Genomic DNA, 19,017 nt, shown 5'->3' on the forward strand with positions numbered 1-19,017 from the left:
GTTGTGGTCCTCTAGGAGGACCAAAAGAAAATGTAAAAATAAGTATAAAATAAAGTCTTACAATTTAAAAAAAAAAAAAGTAATAAAAGCTCAAAAACAAAACCCTTTTGCCTTATTTACAATATGTAAATATATTTGTTATCACTGCATCCGTAAAAGTCTGATCCATCAAAGTAATTATTTACCCCAGAAATGCGCTTTTTTGGTCACCCTGCCTCCAAAAAAAAAATGCAATAAAAAGTGATCATAAAGTCGCATGTATACAAAAATGGTACCAACCGAAACTACAGGACGTACCGCACAAAATGAGCCTTGACACAACTATGTCATTGGGAAAATAAAAAAGGTTATTGGGCGCAGAAGATGGAGACAAAAAATAATTTAAAAAAATTAAATATCTTTAAAAAAAAAAAATAGTAAAGCAAAAAAAACCCATATAAGTTTGGTATTGTACTAATCGTACTGACCCGTAGAATAAAGTTATTTTATTTTTATTGCAGTTTGTGCGCCGTAAAAATAAAACACACCGAAAGATGGCGGAATGTCGTTTTTTCCCATTTCTCTCCACTTAGAAGTTTTAAAAAGTTTTTCAGTACATTATACGGTACATTAAATAGTATAATTGAAAAATACGACTAGATACGCAAAGACAAGCCCTCATACAGTTAGATCAATGGATAAATAAAGGAATTACGATTTTTTAAAAGGGGGGAGGAAAAAATGAAAATAGAAAAAAACAAAAAAGCTTGGTCACTAATTAACAAATTGTGCATGAAAAGGTCATAATAGGGCACACACACAACTAAGTGTTGCTTTTTCTTATTTCCATAATTCATGGAGGCATATACAGTTTGCATCTGTTTTAGCAGGTTACATTAAGGCAGAGTTACTACTGAAAAAGTGCCAATTCTGTTGTGCAAATTGCACCAAAAAACTGTCTTACATGCTCTGTACCACATTTATGATCTATAGATAACTGGAAAAGTCAACTCACCTAGATATGCTTGGATAGCCAGTGCACTAAAAGATCCCCGAGTTGCTCAGATCATACAAAAATGTTCCATAAAAAGATCTAGCACTGTATTATATTCATTTGGTATATTCCTTCATCATGGCATTATGATGAAGTAATCTGAAAAGCGTTCCCCGTTTGTGCTGTCAAGACGCGCTTGTATGATTTTTAACTATGTCTTAATTAATAGTTTTAATGGATGAACTACACTGCTGGATCTTTCTACTAAATACTTGTGTTTTAGACATCGTGTGCCAAAAAATGCATCGCAATTTTACTGTAAAATCCGGTGTAAACGAAACCAATTAACAGATAGTATAAAGTTCGGGAAGCTATCATCTAGCATGAGCCATTGTGGTAAATCGAGCACATTTAGTCTAGGTTTGCATTGTTTAACTATTACGTTATGTTCACATGGATGTTTTTACATGGATTTGATATGAATTCCACATGGATTCTGCGTCAAATCCAATACAAATCCTCAGCCCATTACTTTTAATGAGAATCCAGATGCTGAATTTCATACCTGTTCTTTTAATGAAGCTGATTCAAAATACATGTTGGATATTAGCCACTGCAGATGCCAACCTTCATGTCCATGTTTGAAGTTTCAATATAGACATAAAGGTTTGCAAAGCAGCAAATGGCAAGATATTTTGAAACAAGACTAGATGCGAAGTTGCTTTTTTATTTTTTAATTTACATGTCTTGCGGCAATAAATGGTCGGTAAGGTGGACTTCTCTTTTAATAAGGGGGAAGGGTAAGACAATAAGATGATATTAAAATCAGCTCTCTGATAAATTGCTCACTGTATAACATTTCTTGTTATTCTTTATGAAATTGTGTAAATTGCATTGTCTAGGTGAGAGAACTGTGTGTTTACCATTCTCATCGGCTTGAAGCTGAGCAAGAACATTTGCCAGTCTATAGTTCAAGGCTGCCCTTCTTGATGCTGCGGTATTGACACGCTGTTTTATGTCTTCCACACCTAAAACATTAAAATATAGAAAACAATAAAACTTTAGAACTACAGAAAATTACCCATCTTTGAGTTTTCCTTATTTACTGTTAGTTTTATAAAACTTGTTCGTACAAAAAAAGCTGCAAACAGATTTTTTACTGTCAGTCAATAAGGACTTATGAAACACACTAGCAACAGAATTTTATGTGGCTTTTTTGTTGCAATTGTTTGTTTAATGTTTATGCAATTTTCGCTCTTTTTTTTCAGAACTCAGCATGTGTTAACCTTTTCTCTTCAGGCTCTTCATGCTTTTTCCATAGTCTTTTCTATAGGAAAAAATACCTTAAAGGGGTTTCTGGGCTTTTGTTTTTCAACATGGTGTACAATGATAACGCATAACCCATACTTGCCTAAGTCTGAGGGTTCACGCAAGTCTGTAGCCTCAATGTAGAGTCTGTCACTTTCCAGTTTTTGATAAGCAATCTGGTTATTAATAACGTTTACAGCCTGGAAATAAAATAAGAAACTAATGACAAACCTGGTAAATCTCACAAGGTAAATCAATGTAAACTATAACACGGCATATAAAGGATTTGGACAATAATTGAAATGTACTGCAGAGAAACAAATCAGAAACTAGCTATTTCACTCTAATTGGCAGGCGTGAATAGTGCTTTAGAAACAGCGTAAGCATATTAATTAAAGTATGACTACTGTGAAAAATTATTACCCATACCAGCAGTAACACCACAGATCCACACTCTCACAACCATGTAGCGATTGAGAACAGGTGTTCATCGCAACAGGGAATAAGTAATACTATTACTACTTACATCAATAAGTCTTTCAGCAGTGCTCAGTGACAAAACAGATGTCTCGTTGGCATCCTCAACCAAAGTTAAAATCCTCTCATAGATGTTGGAAGCATCAATTGCTTTCTGTACCAGTCCATTTGTATCAACATTCTTTAAATCTCTGCAGTTGTGGGAATATACAGTGAAAGGATTATAATAGACAAGTAAGGATCTATCCCATATGTATCTATCTCATATCTATCTATCTATCTATTTATCCATCTCATATCTATTTATTTATCTATCTAATATCTATCTATCTATCTATCTATCTATCTATCTAATATCTATCTATCTATCTACTGTATCTCATATCTATCTCATATCTATCTATCTATCCATCTCATATCTATCTATCTATCTATCCATCTCATATCTATCTATCTATCCATCTCATATCTATCTATCTATCTATCTATCTATCTATCTATCTATCTATCTATCCCATATCTCTCTATCTCATATCTATCTATCTATCTGTCCCATATCTCTCTATCTAATATCTATCTATCTATCTATCTCATATCTATCTATCTCTCTATCTAATATCTATCTATCTATCTATCTATCTATCTATCTATCTCATATCTATTTATCTCTCTATCTAATCTAAGGATTATAATAGACAAGTAAGGATCTATCTATCGTTCCTTCTATTGATCTACCTGCGGATACATCTGTATATCTGCACAGCAATTTAATACACACATGGTGCCTCCTGCTATTATCAATTAACATTTGATCATGCTTATTTGGCCTTACTACAATTGGGGAGATATTTTGAGCACCAACCAATAAATTAGCACAGAACAACATTGTGTATAAGAATTTAAAAAAACATACATACTGGAATATGCATATAGAATTCATTAAAATGGCATAACATAATGATAACAGGTGACACCTGAGGTTTATATATAATGTATATGTGTCATGTATATACATATTCCAATAAAGATGTTTTGCTACTCTTATAAACTGTTACACTGTGCTAATTTGTTGGTGGGTGTTCTTCATATTGTTTGTACACAGTGTAGATCATATGTTTATGATAAGCCGGCTAGTGTAGATGGGTATTGGTTTAGGTAGATATTTTTTTCGCTATAGTCACAATATATTAAATATGTTTGTTTAAGATTAGAGATGAGCGAACGTATTCGTCCGAGCTTGATATTCGTGCGAATATTAGGGTGTTCGGGATGTTCGTTATTCGTAACGAACACCATGCGGTGTTCTGGTTACTTTCACTTTCCTCTCTGAGACGTTAGCGCGCTTTTCTGGCCAATTGAAAGACAGGGAAGGCATTACAACTTCCCCCTGCGACGTTCAAGCCCTATACCACCCCCCTGCTGTGAGTGGCTGGGAAGATCAGATGTCACCCGAATATAAAAGTCGGCCCCTCCCGCGGCTCGCCTCAGATGCCTTGTGAGTTAGATGAGGGACAGTGCTGCTGGTACCGGAGCTGCTGTAGGGAGAGAAATCGCAGTTAGTGTAGGCTTCAAGAACCCCAAAGGTCCTTATTAGGGCCACTGATAGCTGTGTGTTGGCTGCTGTTAGCAGTGACTTTTTTTTTTCTTTTCTCAAAATCGCCTCTGCAGAGCGTAGCACCCGGCATTAGGGACAGAAGTGTTGGATAGGCAGGGAGAGTGTTAGGAGTGAGTGTAGCCTTCAAGAACCTCAACGGTCCTTTCTAGGGCCATATTTAACTGTGTGCAGTACTGTGCTGGCTGCTGTTAGCTGTGCTGCATATTTTTTTTTTCTCAAAATCGCCTCTGCAGAGCATTGCACCCTCCATTGATACTACAGGGAAAGAATTGTGTAGGCAGGGCCACAACACAGTTATTATTCATTGAATATACGCAGTGGGTCCTTTTGGTGTAAAAACAAGTGAAAACAAATCTATTTGTCCTGCCTCTGTCCGTCCTAAGGGCTGTGGACACGTGTGAGCTGCGTGTACAACGTTAAAAAATCAGACGCACCCAGCTACGGTTTACTGCTGGCTTCGCCATTTGCTTTCCTTAATTGGGAAAAAAATACCTGCTCTGCCAGAGTTAATAACTCTGCTACCCTCAAGTTCTGTGACACATTAGCAGGGCCACAGCACAGTTATTAAACTTCTCATGTTCATTGAATATACGCAGTGGGTCCTTTTGGTGTAAAAACAAGGGAAAACAAATCTATTTGTCCTGCCTCTGTCCGTCCTAAGGGCTGTGGACACGTGTGAGCTGCGTGTACAACGTTAAAAAATCAGACGCACCCAGCTACGCTTTACTGCTGGCTTCGCCATTTGCTTTCCTTAATTGGGAAAAAAATACCTGCTCTGCCAGAGTTAATAACTCTGCTACCCTCAAGTTCTGTGACACATTAGCAGGGCCACAACACAGTTATTAAACTTCTCATGTTCATTGAATATACGCAGTGGGTCCTTTTGGTGTAAAAACAAGGGAAAACAAATCTATTTGTCCTGCCTCTGTCCGTCCTAAGGGCTGTGGACACGTGTGAGCTGCGTGTACAACGTTAAAAAATCAGACGCACCCAGCTACGCTTTACTGCTGGCTTCGCCATTTGCTTTCCTTAATTGGGAAAAAAATACCTGCTCTGCCAGAGTTAATAACTCTGCTACCCTCAAGTTCTGTGACACATTAGCAGGGCCACAACACAGTTATTAAACTTCTCATGTTCATTGAATATACGCAGTGGGTCCTTTTGGTGTAAAAACAAGGGAAAACAAATCTATTTGTCCTGCCTCTGTCCGTCCTAAGGGCTGTGGACACGTGTGAGCTGCGTGTACAACGTTAAAAAATCAGACGCACCCAGCTACGCTTTACTGCTGGCTTCGCCATTTGCTTTCCTTAATTGGGAAAAAAATACCTGCTCTGCCAGAGTTAATAACTCTGCTACCCTCAAGTTCTGTGACACATTAGCAGGGCCACAACACAGTTATTAAACTTCTCATGTTCATTGAATATACGCAGTGGGTCCTTTTGGTGTAAAAACAAGGGAAAACAAATCTATTTGTCCTGCCTCTGTCCGTCCTAAGGGCTGTGGACACGTGTGAGCTGCGTGTACAACGTTAAAAAATCAGACGCACCCAGCTACGCTTTACTGCTGGCTTCGCCATTTGCTTTCCTTAATTGGGAAAAAAATACCTGCTCTGCCAGAGTTAATAACTCTGCTACCCTCAAGTTCTGTGACACATTAGCAGGGCCACAACACAGTTATTAAACTTCTCATGTTCATTGAATATACGCAGTGGGTCCTTTTGGTGTAAAAAAAGGGAAAACAAATCTATTTGTCCTGACTCTGTCCGTCCTAAGGGCTGTGGACACGTGTGAGCTGCGTGTACAACGTTAAAAAATCAGATGCACCCAGCTACGCTTTACTGCTGGCTTCGCCATTTGCTTTCCTTAATTGGGAAAAAAATACCTGCTCTGCCAGAGTTAATAACTCTGCTACCCTCAAGTTCTGTGACACATTAGCAGGGCCACAACACAGTTATTAAACTTCTCATGTTCATTGAATATACGCAGTGGGTCCTTTTGGTGTAAAAACAAGGGAAAACAAATCTATTTGTCCTGCCTCTGTCCGTCCTAAGGGCTGTGGACACGTGTGAGCTGCGTGTACAACGTTAAAAAATCAGACGCACCCAGCTACGCTTTACTGCTGGCTTCGCCATTTGCTTTCCTTAATTGGGAAAAAAATACCTGCTCTGCCAGAGTTAATAACTCTGCTACCCTCAAGTTCTGTGACACATTAGCAGGGCCACAACACAGTTATTAAACTTCTCATGTTCATTGAATATACGCAGTGGGTCCTTTTGGTGTAAAAACAAGGGAAAACAAATCTATTTGTCCTGCCTCTGTCCGTCCTAAGGGCTGTGGACACGTGTGAGCTGCGTGTACAACGTTAAAAAATCAGACGCACCCAGCTACGCTTTACTGCTGGCTTCGCCATTTGCTTTCCTTAATTGGGAAAAAAATACCTGCTCTGCCAGAGTTAATAACTCTGCTACCCTCAAGTTCTGTGACACATTAGCAGGGCCACAACACAGTTATTAAACTTCTCATGTTCATTGAATATACGCAGTGGGTCCTTTTGGTGTAAAAACAAGGGAAAACAAATCTATTTGTCCTGCCTCTGTCCGTCCTAAGGGCTGTGGACACGTGTGAGCTGCGTGTACAACGTTAAAAAATCAGACGCACCCAGCTACGCTTTACTGCTGGCTTCGCCATTTGCTTTCCTTAATTGGGAAAAAAATACCTGCTCTGCCAGAGTTAATAACTCTGCTACCCTCAAGTTCTGTGACACATTAGCAGGGCCACAACACAGTTATTAAACTTCTCATGTTCATTGAATATACGCAGTGGGTCCTTTTGGTGTAAAAACAAGGGAAAACAAATCTATTTGTCCTGCCTCTGTCCGTCCTAAGGGCTGTGGACACGTGTGAGCTGCGTGTACAACGTTAAAAAATCAGACGCACCCAGCTACGCTTTACTGCTGGCTTCGCCATTTGCTTTCCTTAATTGGGAAAAAAATACCTGCTCTGCCAGAGTTAATAACTCTGCTACCCTCAAGTTCTGTGACACATTAGCAGGGCCACAACACAGTTATTAAACTTCTCATGTTCATTGAATATACGCAGTGGGTCCTTTTGGTGTAAAAACAAGGGAAAACAAATCTATTTGTCCTGCCTCTGTCCGTCCTAAGGGCTGTGGACACGTGTGAGCTGCGTGTACAACGTTAAAAAATCAGACGCACCCAGCTACGCTTTACTGCTGGCTTCGCCATTTGCTTTCCTTAATTGGGAAAAAAATACCTGCTCTGCCAGAGTTAATAACTCTGCTACCCTCAAGTTCTGTGACACATTAGCAGGGCCACAACACAGTTATTAAACTTCTCATGTTCATTGAATATACGCAGTGGGTCCTTTTGGTGTAAAAACAAGGGAAAACAAATCTATTTGTCCTGCCTCTGTCCGTCCTAAGGGCTGTGGACACGTGTGAGCTGCGTGTACAACGTTAAAAAATCAGACGCACCCAGCTACGCTTTACTGCTGGCTTCGCCATTTGCTTTCCTTAATTGGGAAAAAAATACCTGCTCTGCCAGAGTTAATAACTCTGCTACCCTCAAGTTCTGTGACACATTAGCAGGGCCACAACACAGTTATTAAACTTCTCATGTTCATTGAATATACGCAGTGGGTCCTTTTGGTGTAAAAACAAGGGAAAACAAATCTATTTGTCCTGCCTCTGTCCGTCCTAAGGGCTGTGGACACGTGTGAGCTGCGTGTACAACGTTAAAAAATCAGACGCACCCAGCTACGCTTTACTGCTGGCTTCGCCATTTGCTTTCCTTAATTGGGAAAAAAATACCTGCTCTGCCAGAGTTAATAACTCTGCTACCCTCAAGTTCTGTGACACATTAGCAGGGACACAGCACAGTTATTAAACTTAGATAATTCATTCACTAGAGGCAGTGGGGCCTTTCGTTTTGAAAAAAGGGAAAAAATTATATTTGGCCTGCAGTCTTGCGCCAATTTATTTCCTGCCTGTGAAATCAAATCACTGGTAATACAGCATGCTGAGGGGTAGGGGTAGGCCTAGAGGACGTGGACGCGGCCGAGGACGCGGAGGGCCAAGTCAGGGTGTGGGCACAGGCCGAGCTCCTGATCCAGGTGTGTCGCAGCCGACTGCTGCGCGATTAGGAGAGAGGCACGTTTCTGGCGTCCCCACATTCATCGCCCAATTAATGGGTCCACGCGGGAGACGGTTATTAGAAAATCAGCAGTGTGAGCAGGTCCTGTCCTGGATGGCAGAAAGTGCTTCGAGCAACCTATCGTCCACCCGCAGTTCTGCGCCGTCCACTGCTGCAAATCAGAATCCTCTGTCTGCTGCTCCTCCTTCCTCCCAGCCTCCTCACTCCACTCCAATGACACCTGCTCAGCTGCGTGAAGACTCCCAGGAACTGTTCTCTGGCCCCTGCTCAGATTGGGCAGCAGTGGTTCCTCTCCCACCAGAGGAGTTTATCGTCACTGATGCCCAACCATTGGAAAGTTCCCGGGGTCCGGGGGATGAGGCTGGGGAATTCCGCCAACTGTCTCAAGAACTTTCTGTGGGTGAGGAGGACGATGACGATGAGACACAGTTGTCTTGCAGTCAGGTAGTAGTGAGGGCAGTAAGTGCGAGGGAGGAGCGCACAGAGGATTCTGAGGAAGAGCAGCAGGACGATGAGGTGACTGACCCCACCTGGTTTGCAATGCGTACTCAGGACAGGTCTTCAGAGGGGGAGGCAGGGGCAGCAGCAGGGCAGGTTGCAAGAGGCAGTGCGGTGACCAGGGGTAGAGGCAGGGCCAGACCGAATAATCCACCAACTGTTTCCCAAAGCGCACCCTCGCGCCATGCCACCCTGCAGAGGCCGAGGTGCTCTAAGGTCTGGCAGTTTTTCACAGAGACGCCTGACGACCGACGAACAGTGGTGTGCAACCTTTGTCGCGCAAAGCTCAGCCGGGGAGCCAACACCAACAGCCTCATCACCACCAGCATGCGCAGACATATGATGGCCAAGCACCCCACAAGGTGGGACGAAGGCCGTTCACCGCCTCCGGTTTGCACCCCTGCCTCTCCCCCTGTGCCCAAACCTGCCACTGAGATGCAACCCCCCTCTCAGGACACGGGCACTACCGCCTCATGGCCTGCACCCACACCCCCACCTCCGCTGTCCTCGGCCCCATCCACCAGTGTAGTTCAGCGCACCGTCCAGCCGTCGCTTGCGCAACTGTTGGAGCGCAAGCGCAAGTACGCCGCCACGCACCCGCACGCTCAAACGTTAACCGTCCGCATAGCAAAATTCATCAGCCTTGAGATGCTGCCGTATAGGGTTGTGGAAACGGAGTCCTTCAAAAGTATCATGGAGGCGGCGGCCCCGCGCTACTCAGTTCCCAGTCGCCACTACTTTTCCCGATGTGCCGTCCCAGCCCTGCATGACCACGTCTCCCGCAACATTGTACGCGCCCTCACCAACGCGGTTACTGCCACGGTCCACTTAACAACGGACACGTGGACAAGCACAGGCGGGCAGGGCCACTACATCTCCCTGACGGCCCATTGGGTGAATTTAGTGGAGGCTGGGACAGAGTCAGAGCCTGGGACCGCTCACGTCCTACCCACCCCCAGAATTGCGGGCCCCAGCTCGGTGGTGGTATCTGCGGAGGTGTATGCTTCCTCCACTAAAGCACACTCCTCCTCCTCCTCCTCCGCAACCTCTGTCTCGCAATCAAGATGTGTTAGCAGCAGCACGTCGCCAGCAGTCGGTGTCGCGCGGTGTGGCAGCACAGCGGTGGGCAAGCGTCAGCAGGCCGTGCTGAAACTACTCAGCTTAGGAGATAAGAGGCACACGGCCCACGAACTGCTGCAGGGTCTGACACAGCAGACCGACCGCTGGCTTGCGCCGCTGAGCCTCCAACCGGGCATGGTCGTGTGTGACAACGGCCGTAACCTGGTGGCGGCTCTGCAGCTCGGCAGCCTCACGCACGTGCCATGCCTGGCCCACGTCTTTAATTTGGTGGTTCAGCGCTTTCTGAAAAGCTACCCACGCTTGTCAGACCTGCTCGTAAAGGCGCGCCGGCTCTGCGCACATTTCCGCAAGTCCCACACGGACGCTGCCACCCTGCGCACCCTGCAACATCGCTTTAAGCTGCCAGTGCACCGACTGCTGTGCGACGTGCCCACACGGTGGAACTCTACGCTCCACATGTTGGCCAGGCTCTATGAACAGCGTAGAGCTATAGTCGAATTCCAACTCCAACATGGGCGGCGCAGTGGGAGTCAGCCTCCTCAATTCTTCTCAGAAGAGTGGGCCTGGTTGGCAGACATCTGCCATGTCCTTGGTAATTTTGAGGAGTCTACCCAGGTGGTGAGCGGCGATGCTGCAATCATTAGCGTCACCATTCCTCTGCTATGCATCTTGAGAAATTCCCTGCAAACCATAAAGGCAGCTGCTTTGCGCTCGGAAACAGGGGCGGTGGAAGACAGTATGCCGCTGGATAGTCAGGGCACCCTCCTGTCTATTTCTCAGCGCGTACAGGAGGAGGAGGAGGAGCATGAGGAGGATGAGGAGGAGGGGGAAGAGACAGCTTGGCCCGCTGCTGACGGTACACCGGCTGATTGCCTGTCATCCTTTCAGCGTGTATGGCCTGAGGAGGAGGAGGAGGAGGAGGAGGAGGAGGATCCTGAAAGTGATCTTCCTAGTGAAGACAGCCATGTGTTGCGTACAGGTACCCTGGCACACATGGCTGACTTCATGTTAGGATGCCTTTCTCGTGACCCTCGCGTTGCACGCATTCTGGCCACAACGGATTACTGGGTGTACACACTGCTCGACCCACGCTATAAGGAGAACCTGCCCACTCTCATTCCCGAAGAGGAAAGGGGTTCGAGAGTGTTGCTATACCACAGGACCCTTGCGGACAAGCTGATGGTAAAATTCCCAGCCGACAGCGCTAGTGGCAGAAGGCGCAGTACCGAGGGCAAGGTAGCAGGGGAGGTGCGGAGATCGAGCAGCATGTACATCCCAGGCAGTGCAACAGTCTTTAAGGGCCTGGACAGCTTTATGGCTCCCCACCAAGACTGTGTCACCGCTCCCCAGTCAAGGCTGAGTCGGCGGGAGCACTGTAAAAGGATGGTGAGGGAGTACGTAGCCGATCGCACGACCGTCCTCCGTGACGCCTCTGCCACCTACAACTACTGGGTGTCGAAGCTGGACACGTGGCCTGAACTAGCGCTGTATGCCCTGGAGGTGCTTGCTTGTCCTGCGGCTAGCGTCTTGTCGGAGAGGGTGTTTAGTGCGGCTGGGGGAATCATCACAGATAAGCGTACCCGCCTGTCAACCGACAGTGCCGACAGGCTAACACTCATCAAGATGAACAAAGCCTGGATTTCACCAGACTTCTCTTCTCCACCAGCGGACAGCAGCGATACGTAAGCAATACGTAGGCTGCACCCGCGGATGGAAGCTACGTTCTCTCTCACCATCCAAAACGGGGACATTTCTGCTTCATCAATCTGTGTCTAATATTCCTCCTCCTCCTCCTCCTGAAACCTCACGTAATCACGCTGAACGGGCAATTTTTCTTAGGGCCACAAGGCTCACTCAAATAATTTTTTAGAACAATTTTTAAAAGTTTCAATGCGCTTAAAAACGTTGGAACTTTAACTTGAACCAATTTTTCGTTACACTGGGCTGCCTCCAGGCCTAGTTACCACTTAAGCCACATTAACCAAAGCGATTAATGGGTTTCACCTGCCCTCTTGGCTGGCCATGGCCAATTTTTTGGATGTACATTAGTACTGTTGATACAGCAATTTTTGTGGGCCCTCGCCTACAGTGTAATCAAATTAATTTTTAGCCCACCTGCATTACAGCTGACGTTACCTCAGCTGTGTTGGGCAATGCAATGGGATATTTCTATGTACCGCCGGTGGCTTCCTGGCACCCACCCATGCTGTGGGTCCACAGGGAATTATAAATGCATGTGTTTCCACTTGTAAAGAACCCCAGTCTGACTGGGGCATGCAGTGTGGGCCGAAGCCCACCTGTATTACGCACAACATTACTACCTCAGCTGTGTTGGGCAATGCAATGGGATATTTTTGTGTACCGCCGGTGGGTTCCAGGGAGCCACCCATGCTGTAGGTGCACACGGAGTGTAACCTACATGTGTCCACTTGTAAAGAACCCCAGTCTGACTGGGGCATGCAGTGTGGGCCGAAGCCCACCTGTATTACGCACGACATTACTACCTCAGCTGTGTTGGGCAATGCAATGGGATATTTCTATGTACCGCCGGTGGCTTCCTGGCACCCACCCATGCTGTGGGTCCACAGGGAATTATAAATGCATGTGTTTCCACTTGTAAAGAACCCCAGTCTGACTGGGGCATGCAGTGTGGGCCGAAGCCCACCTGTATTACGCACAACATTACTACCTCAGCTGTGTTGGGCAATGCAATGGGATATTTTTGTGTACCGCCGGTGGGTTCCAGGGAGCCACCCATGCTGTAGGTGCACACGGAGTGTAACCTACATGTGTCCACTTGTAAAGAACCCCAGTCTGACTGGGGCATGCAGTGTGGGCCGAAGCCCACCTGTATTACGCACGACATTACTACCTCAGCTGTGTTGGGCAATGCAATGGGATATTTCTATGTACCGCCGGTGGCTTCCTGGCACCCACCCATGCTGTGGGTCCACAGGGAATTATAAATGCATGTGTTTCCACTTGTAAAGAACCCCAGTCTGACTGGGGCATGCAGTGTGGGCCGAAGCCCACCTGTATTACGCACAACATTACTACCTCAGCTGTGTTGGGCAATGCAATGGGATATTTTTGTGTACCGCCGGTGGGTTCCAGGGAGCCACCCATGCTGTAGGTGCACACGGAGTGTAACCTACATGTGTCCACTTGTAAAGAACCCCAGTCTGACTGGGGCATGCAGTGTGGGCCGAAGCCCACCTGTATTACGCACGACATTACTACCTCAGCTGTGTTGGGCAATGCAATGGGATATTTCTATGTACCGCCGGTGGCTTCCTGGCACCCACCCATGCTGTGGGTCCACAGGGAATTATAAATGCATGTGTTTCCACTTGTAAAGAACCCCAGTCTGACTGGGGCATGCAGTGTGGGCCGAAGCCCACCTGTATTACGCACAACATTACTACCTCAGCTGTGTTGGGCAATGCAATGGGATATTTTTGTGTACCGCCGGTGGGTTCCAGGGAGCCACCCATGCTGTAGGTGCACACGGAGTGTAACCTACATGTGTCCACTTGTAAAGAACCCCAGTCTGACTGGGGCATGCAGTGTGGGCCGAAGCCCACCTGTATTACGCACGACATTACTACCTCAGCTGTGTTGGGCAATGCAATGGGATATTTCTATGTACCGCCGGTGGCTTCCTGGCACCCACCCATGCTGTGGGTCCACAGGGAATTATAAATGCATGTGTTTCCACTTGTAAAGAACCCCAGTCTGACTGGGGCATGCAGTGTGGGCCGAAGCCCACCTGTATTACGCACAACATTACTACCTCAGCTGTGTTGGGCAATGCAATGGGATATTTTTGTGTACCGCCGGTGGGTTCCAGGGAGCCACCCATGCTGTAGGTGCACACGGAGTGTAACCTACATGTGTCCACTTGTAAAGAACCCCAGTCTGACTGGGGCATGCAGTGTGGGCCGAAGCCCACCTGTATTACGCACGACATTACTACCTCAGCTGTGTTGGGCAATGCAATGGGATATTTCTATGTACCGCCGGTGGCTTCCTGGCACCCACCCATGCTGTGGGTCCACAGGGAATTATAAAAGCATGTGTTTCCACCTGTAAAGAACCCCAGTCTGACTGGGGCATGCAGTGTGGGCCGAAGCCCACCTGTATTACGCACGACATTACTACCTCAGCTGTGTTGGGCAATGCAATGGGATATTTCTATGTACCGCCGGTGGCTTCCTGGCACCCACCCATGCTGTGGGTCCACAGGGAATTATAAATGCATGTGTTTCCACTTGTAAAGAACCCCAGTCTGACTGGGGCATGCAGTGTGGGCCGAAGCCCACCTGTATTACGCACAACATTACTACCTCAGCTGTGTTGGGCAATGCAATGGGATATTTTTGTGTACCGCCGGTGGGTTCCAGGGAGCCACCCATGCTGTAGGTGCACACGGAGTGTAACCTACATGTGTCTACTTGTAAAGAACCCCAGTCTGACTGGGGCATGCAGTGTGGGCCGAAGCCCACCTGCATTAAGCACGACATTACTACCTCAGCTGTGTTGGGCACTGCAATGGGATATTTTTGTGTACCGCCGGTGGGTTCCAGGGAGCCACCCATGCTGTGGGTCCACAGGGACTTCACAATAGGGAGTTGTACCTGCCTGTGTCTATGAATTAAAAACCGCGGTCTGACTGGGGCATGCAGACACCTTGACAGAATGAATAGTGTGTGGCACATAGGTTCTCCATTGCTATGCCCACGTGTGCAGCTCCTGATGGCGGTGGCACAGGATTCTATTTCTCATTGCTTCTGTACAGCATTGTGGGCTATCGCCCCGCCACTTTTATAGAGGGTCGCTGCCTAGCCGTGCCAACCTCTGCAGTGTGTGCCTGCGGTCCCTCGTCATGGCAGACGCACTTCTAAATAGACATGAGTGTGGTGTGGCATGAGGACAGCTGAAGGCTGCGCAGGGACAGTTTGGTGTGCGCTGTGGGGGGGAGGGGGTGCGGTTGGCAGCATGTAACCCAGGAGAAGTGTCAGTGGAGTGTCATGCAGGCAGTGATTGTGCTTTGTTGGAGGTAGTGTGGTGCTTAGCAAAGGTATGCCATGCTAATGAGGGCTTTTCAGAAGTAAAAGTTGTTGGGAGGGGGGGGGGGCCCACTCTTGCCGGTATTGTGGCTTAATAGTGGGACCTGTGAACTTGAGATGCATCCCAACATGTAGCCCCTCACCTGCCCTATCCGTTGCTGTGTCGTTCCCATCACTTTCTTGAATTGCCCAGATTTTCACACATGAAAACCTTAGCGAGCATCGGCGAAATACAAAAATGCTCCGGTCGCCCATTGACTTCAATGGGGTTCGTTATTCGAAACGAACCCTCGAACATCGCGGGAAGTTCGTTTCGAATAACGAACACCCGAGCATTTTGGTGTTCGCTAATCTCTATTTAAGATTAAAGGGCTTGTCTACTTTGTAACAACATTTTCTTTTAGAAAGATTCACTGGTTTATAAGAATGGATCCAGGTCAGAGAACTTCCAAAGAGGACAATGCAAACTTGAAAACTCTACTCGGCAGATTACATTAGATTACTTAAAGGGGTTGTCTTACAAAAAATATAGTTACATCCAACTCATTATGATAAACATATTTTGTAGTTACACTTATTTAAAAAAATATATTTATACCCTCAGCTATTTCAGGACAAGAATACAAACAGTTGCTGTTTCTATTGAACAGCCGATCTAAGTCTGGTCTACCTCAGTAAATGTTCCAAGGTGATCATACCTACTTAGGATATGCTCCCACATGTGTAATTTAACAGTGTATTACACACATGTAATACATAATGAAAGGAGTCAATGAAGTATACATTGATTTTAATACATATATGAATATAATACTCATGTAAAAAAGAACACAGCTGTTCTATTTTACCATTTATTATGTGTAATAGAGCCCTATTGTTCTCTATGGGTATGAAATAAACGCTGCACATATGCAATTGCATTGCGTATGTGCAGTGTTTATACATAACATTGCTAAACGCCAGAGACTTTTATAAAAAGAAAAGAAACAAGAAAGACTGCAGATAATAGTCATTATTTGTCAAGTACTCAGTTTTTTTTAATATCTTGAGCTTTTTGCAATTTGTTTTCAGATTTGCCTCCTTTGCATCCTCTTTTTTTGGGTGATAAACGGGTGCCTGAAAAGTTGGGTTATTTAATGGTTGGAAGAATGACCCGAGTCCTTTGAGATCTAGTAATTCAGGGAAAGTCATTCCGATTGTGGTTTTCCCGAAAGTTTGTTGGGAAAAGATAAAAATGCCCATCAGAGGAAAGGCTATGGACTGAAAACTCTAAATGACAATCTTCATCTACCATACCAACATTGTTACATGGGTCCATGAAGGCCTGGGCATACTCCAAATGCTCAGAATCTCCATGGTATTTTTGAAGAATCCTGGCAAGAAGAGATCCCTTTCTTAGTTATTTCAATACCCAGGTCAGAGGATATACTCCCAATAATGTAATCCACTTCTACATTAGAAAATCTACACAGAAGGATCCTGTGATACTATCTGAGAAGATGGATGATATCATTATCACATTCCTATAGGTATCTTTTAGAGCTGCCAATCTAAGTTCCAAGATCTTATGCATTGGAGGCAACTCTCCTATTTTTTTTCTTTTACATGAACCTGAATATACTCAAGAGATACAGTATTGTAAAAAAATGTGTTATTCTTATTTTTATAGACTTGGAATATATTTTTCATTGTTCTTTACTCAGGGGGAATATGGTTCTTTTTTTTTTTGTTTTAAAGGAACGCTTATTGGGCATTTTATACATTACAATACAAAAAGAGCATAAAGGGAGATTCAACAGTAATATTTCACAGCGTTGGGTCCTCATATTTTCATCAATCCCTTAAAGTTTATGATACCCTCTTATTTGTATTAAAAATGAAAATATAAATACGAAAAAAAATATGAAAATACAAACATACTAGAACTCTTACTTTACCCACAACATGATTTCCAGTTCAGTGGACATTCAATCTTTATGCAAGTCTTAAAAAGTCAAGAAGAAAAGGAAAGAACCTAAACTTTACCTAGAGGAATCAGTCAGACATATTTGATACAGTGTTAGGGTGTTCAATCCACTGGTCACATATCTTATGAAATTTGGCAGGATAACCTCTAGCCATGTATGTCAGTTTATACAGAGGAGTAACACTATTTATCTCACACAGCCAGGCAGCTGTAGTGTTTTTTTTAGGATGCTTCCAGTTAAGCAATATTACTTTTTTTGCATAGAACAATAATTTATACAGTGTGCGCATTTCTTCATCAACTGGGCCTCCACAAGGCCAGATAGGCAAATTTTAGGGTGTAGGATACTCGGGGTTCCCAAATTTGTTTCCATAAGTTCAAGAATATTTTGCCAGTAATATCTCGCCAATATCTGGTGCGTTCCCCTAGCAAGGAAAATCTGCTCAGATACATGGTTGTTCGTCCGTATCTGGGCTACTGGGGAATAATATAATGCTTGTACCCAATTAATAAAATTTGTCGGGGAATATGTTTCTTATGCTCCCACAATCTTATTCCACCTGTCTGAAAGTCCCATATATCTCTCCTCAATTTGGAGTGCTTTCTAACTACTCATACTTCTTTCTATTCCATCTACGCAACCTCAAGGACATTTTGAGAGAAGGATCACTTGGAAATTCACTATCAGTATGGAATACCAAACCCCCTCTAATACATGAGTAGATATTATTAGCTAAGGACTGGCTCAATGTTCTGAGTTTTATACTAAACATCTTGATCATTTCCAGAGAGAAACTATCCATTAAATTATCCCAGTCTCTAGAGAAATTGATATTGTTCATAAAAAGAGTCTTAAATGACTTGGTGATATTTCTAAAAATATGTAACATTCTAAAAATACCCAATCCAATTCATGCCTTATAAAATCTTTAGAATATTTTTCCAATATGTTCAGTTCAGCTGTAGATTTCTCATATCTTCCATAACTTCACAGCCAAATAGCCAAGCCATAGAAAATTTCACATCTGCCCACTTTTTGTTCTGATACATAGGAAGCTGAGTAAGTTGATCTATCAGTCTGTTCATAAATCCTGGAATGTCAAAAGAAGTGTATTCCATTTTGGAGGTTCTCTAGGTTCTAATCCAAAGACACCAAACAGATCCAGGAGAAAGAACACAAATACAACCAATCAAACCCTTATGGTGCCAGTGATATGGACAAAATTGAGTAGTAAATAGGTATCAGACCCACCAGACTGGTGGCATTAGATGGTGTCACCCATAATCCAAGATGACCTCTATAGACCATATATGGCCAAATAGACAAAACCGGCTCCTAAGGACTTCAATCTTCAAAGGGTGAGCAGCCTCCTCACACAGCCTTACTCCAAGGGGGACACATTGAAAGTAAAAGAATATATAGACAAGGGATACTCAGGTCAGAAGAAGTTGGTCCAGCAGCTGGTGAAAAAGGAAATACAGCTGTGAGGGGCAGCCCAATGTACAAAAAAGGCTAACCCCCCAGAACCCAAGTGAACCAATAGTGATTGCAGAAAAACCCCAATGTCACAGAAAGGTGTTTACTCCAGAAAACTGTACACTGTACAACATGTTTCGGGGGTCTGCACAGGTGCCCTCTTCAGCAGGAACATATATAATCATACAGATGAAAAGTTATTTATAGTATACATTTGCAGAAAAGGTTAATGTTCTACATTGTGGCATCCTGTACTTCCACTGGAAGTGATGTCCAGAGCCCCCACCTGAACTACATCAGCGCTCCAACCTGCAATGCAGCTGACTGGTGAGACCACTCCCCTGTGTTGCATCAACACTATGTAACACCCCCTGGAAGGACAGG

General features: G+C 44.7%; 1 protein-coding gene across 1 annotated transcript in view; it reads right to left on the minus strand.

Moving 5' to 3' along the window:
- Positions 1-19,017, minus strand: part of LAMA4 (laminin subunit alpha 4) — a 156,132-nt gene that overhangs the window by 59,001 nt on the left and 78,114 nt on the right. Inside the window, exons 16-18 of the mRNA XM_066607137.1 lie at positions 2,808-2,949; positions 2,385-2,481; positions 1,897-2,001 (exon numbers count right to left, since the gene is read on the minus strand). Of these exons, the coding sequence (XP_066463234.1) occupies positions 1,897-2,001; positions 2,385-2,481; positions 2,808-2,949 (344 nt within the window). The remainder of the gene's footprint in view (positions 1-1,896; positions 2,002-2,384; positions 2,482-2,807; positions 2,950-19,017) is intronic.

This window comes from Eleutherodactylus coqui, chromosome 1 (assembly GCF_035609145.1).
Source record: "Eleutherodactylus coqui strain aEleCoq1 chromosome 1, aEleCoq1.hap1, whole genome shotgun sequence".
Lineage (NCBI taxonomy): Eukaryota > Metazoa > Chordata > Amphibia > Anura > Eleutherodactylidae > Eleutherodactylus > Eleutherodactylus coqui.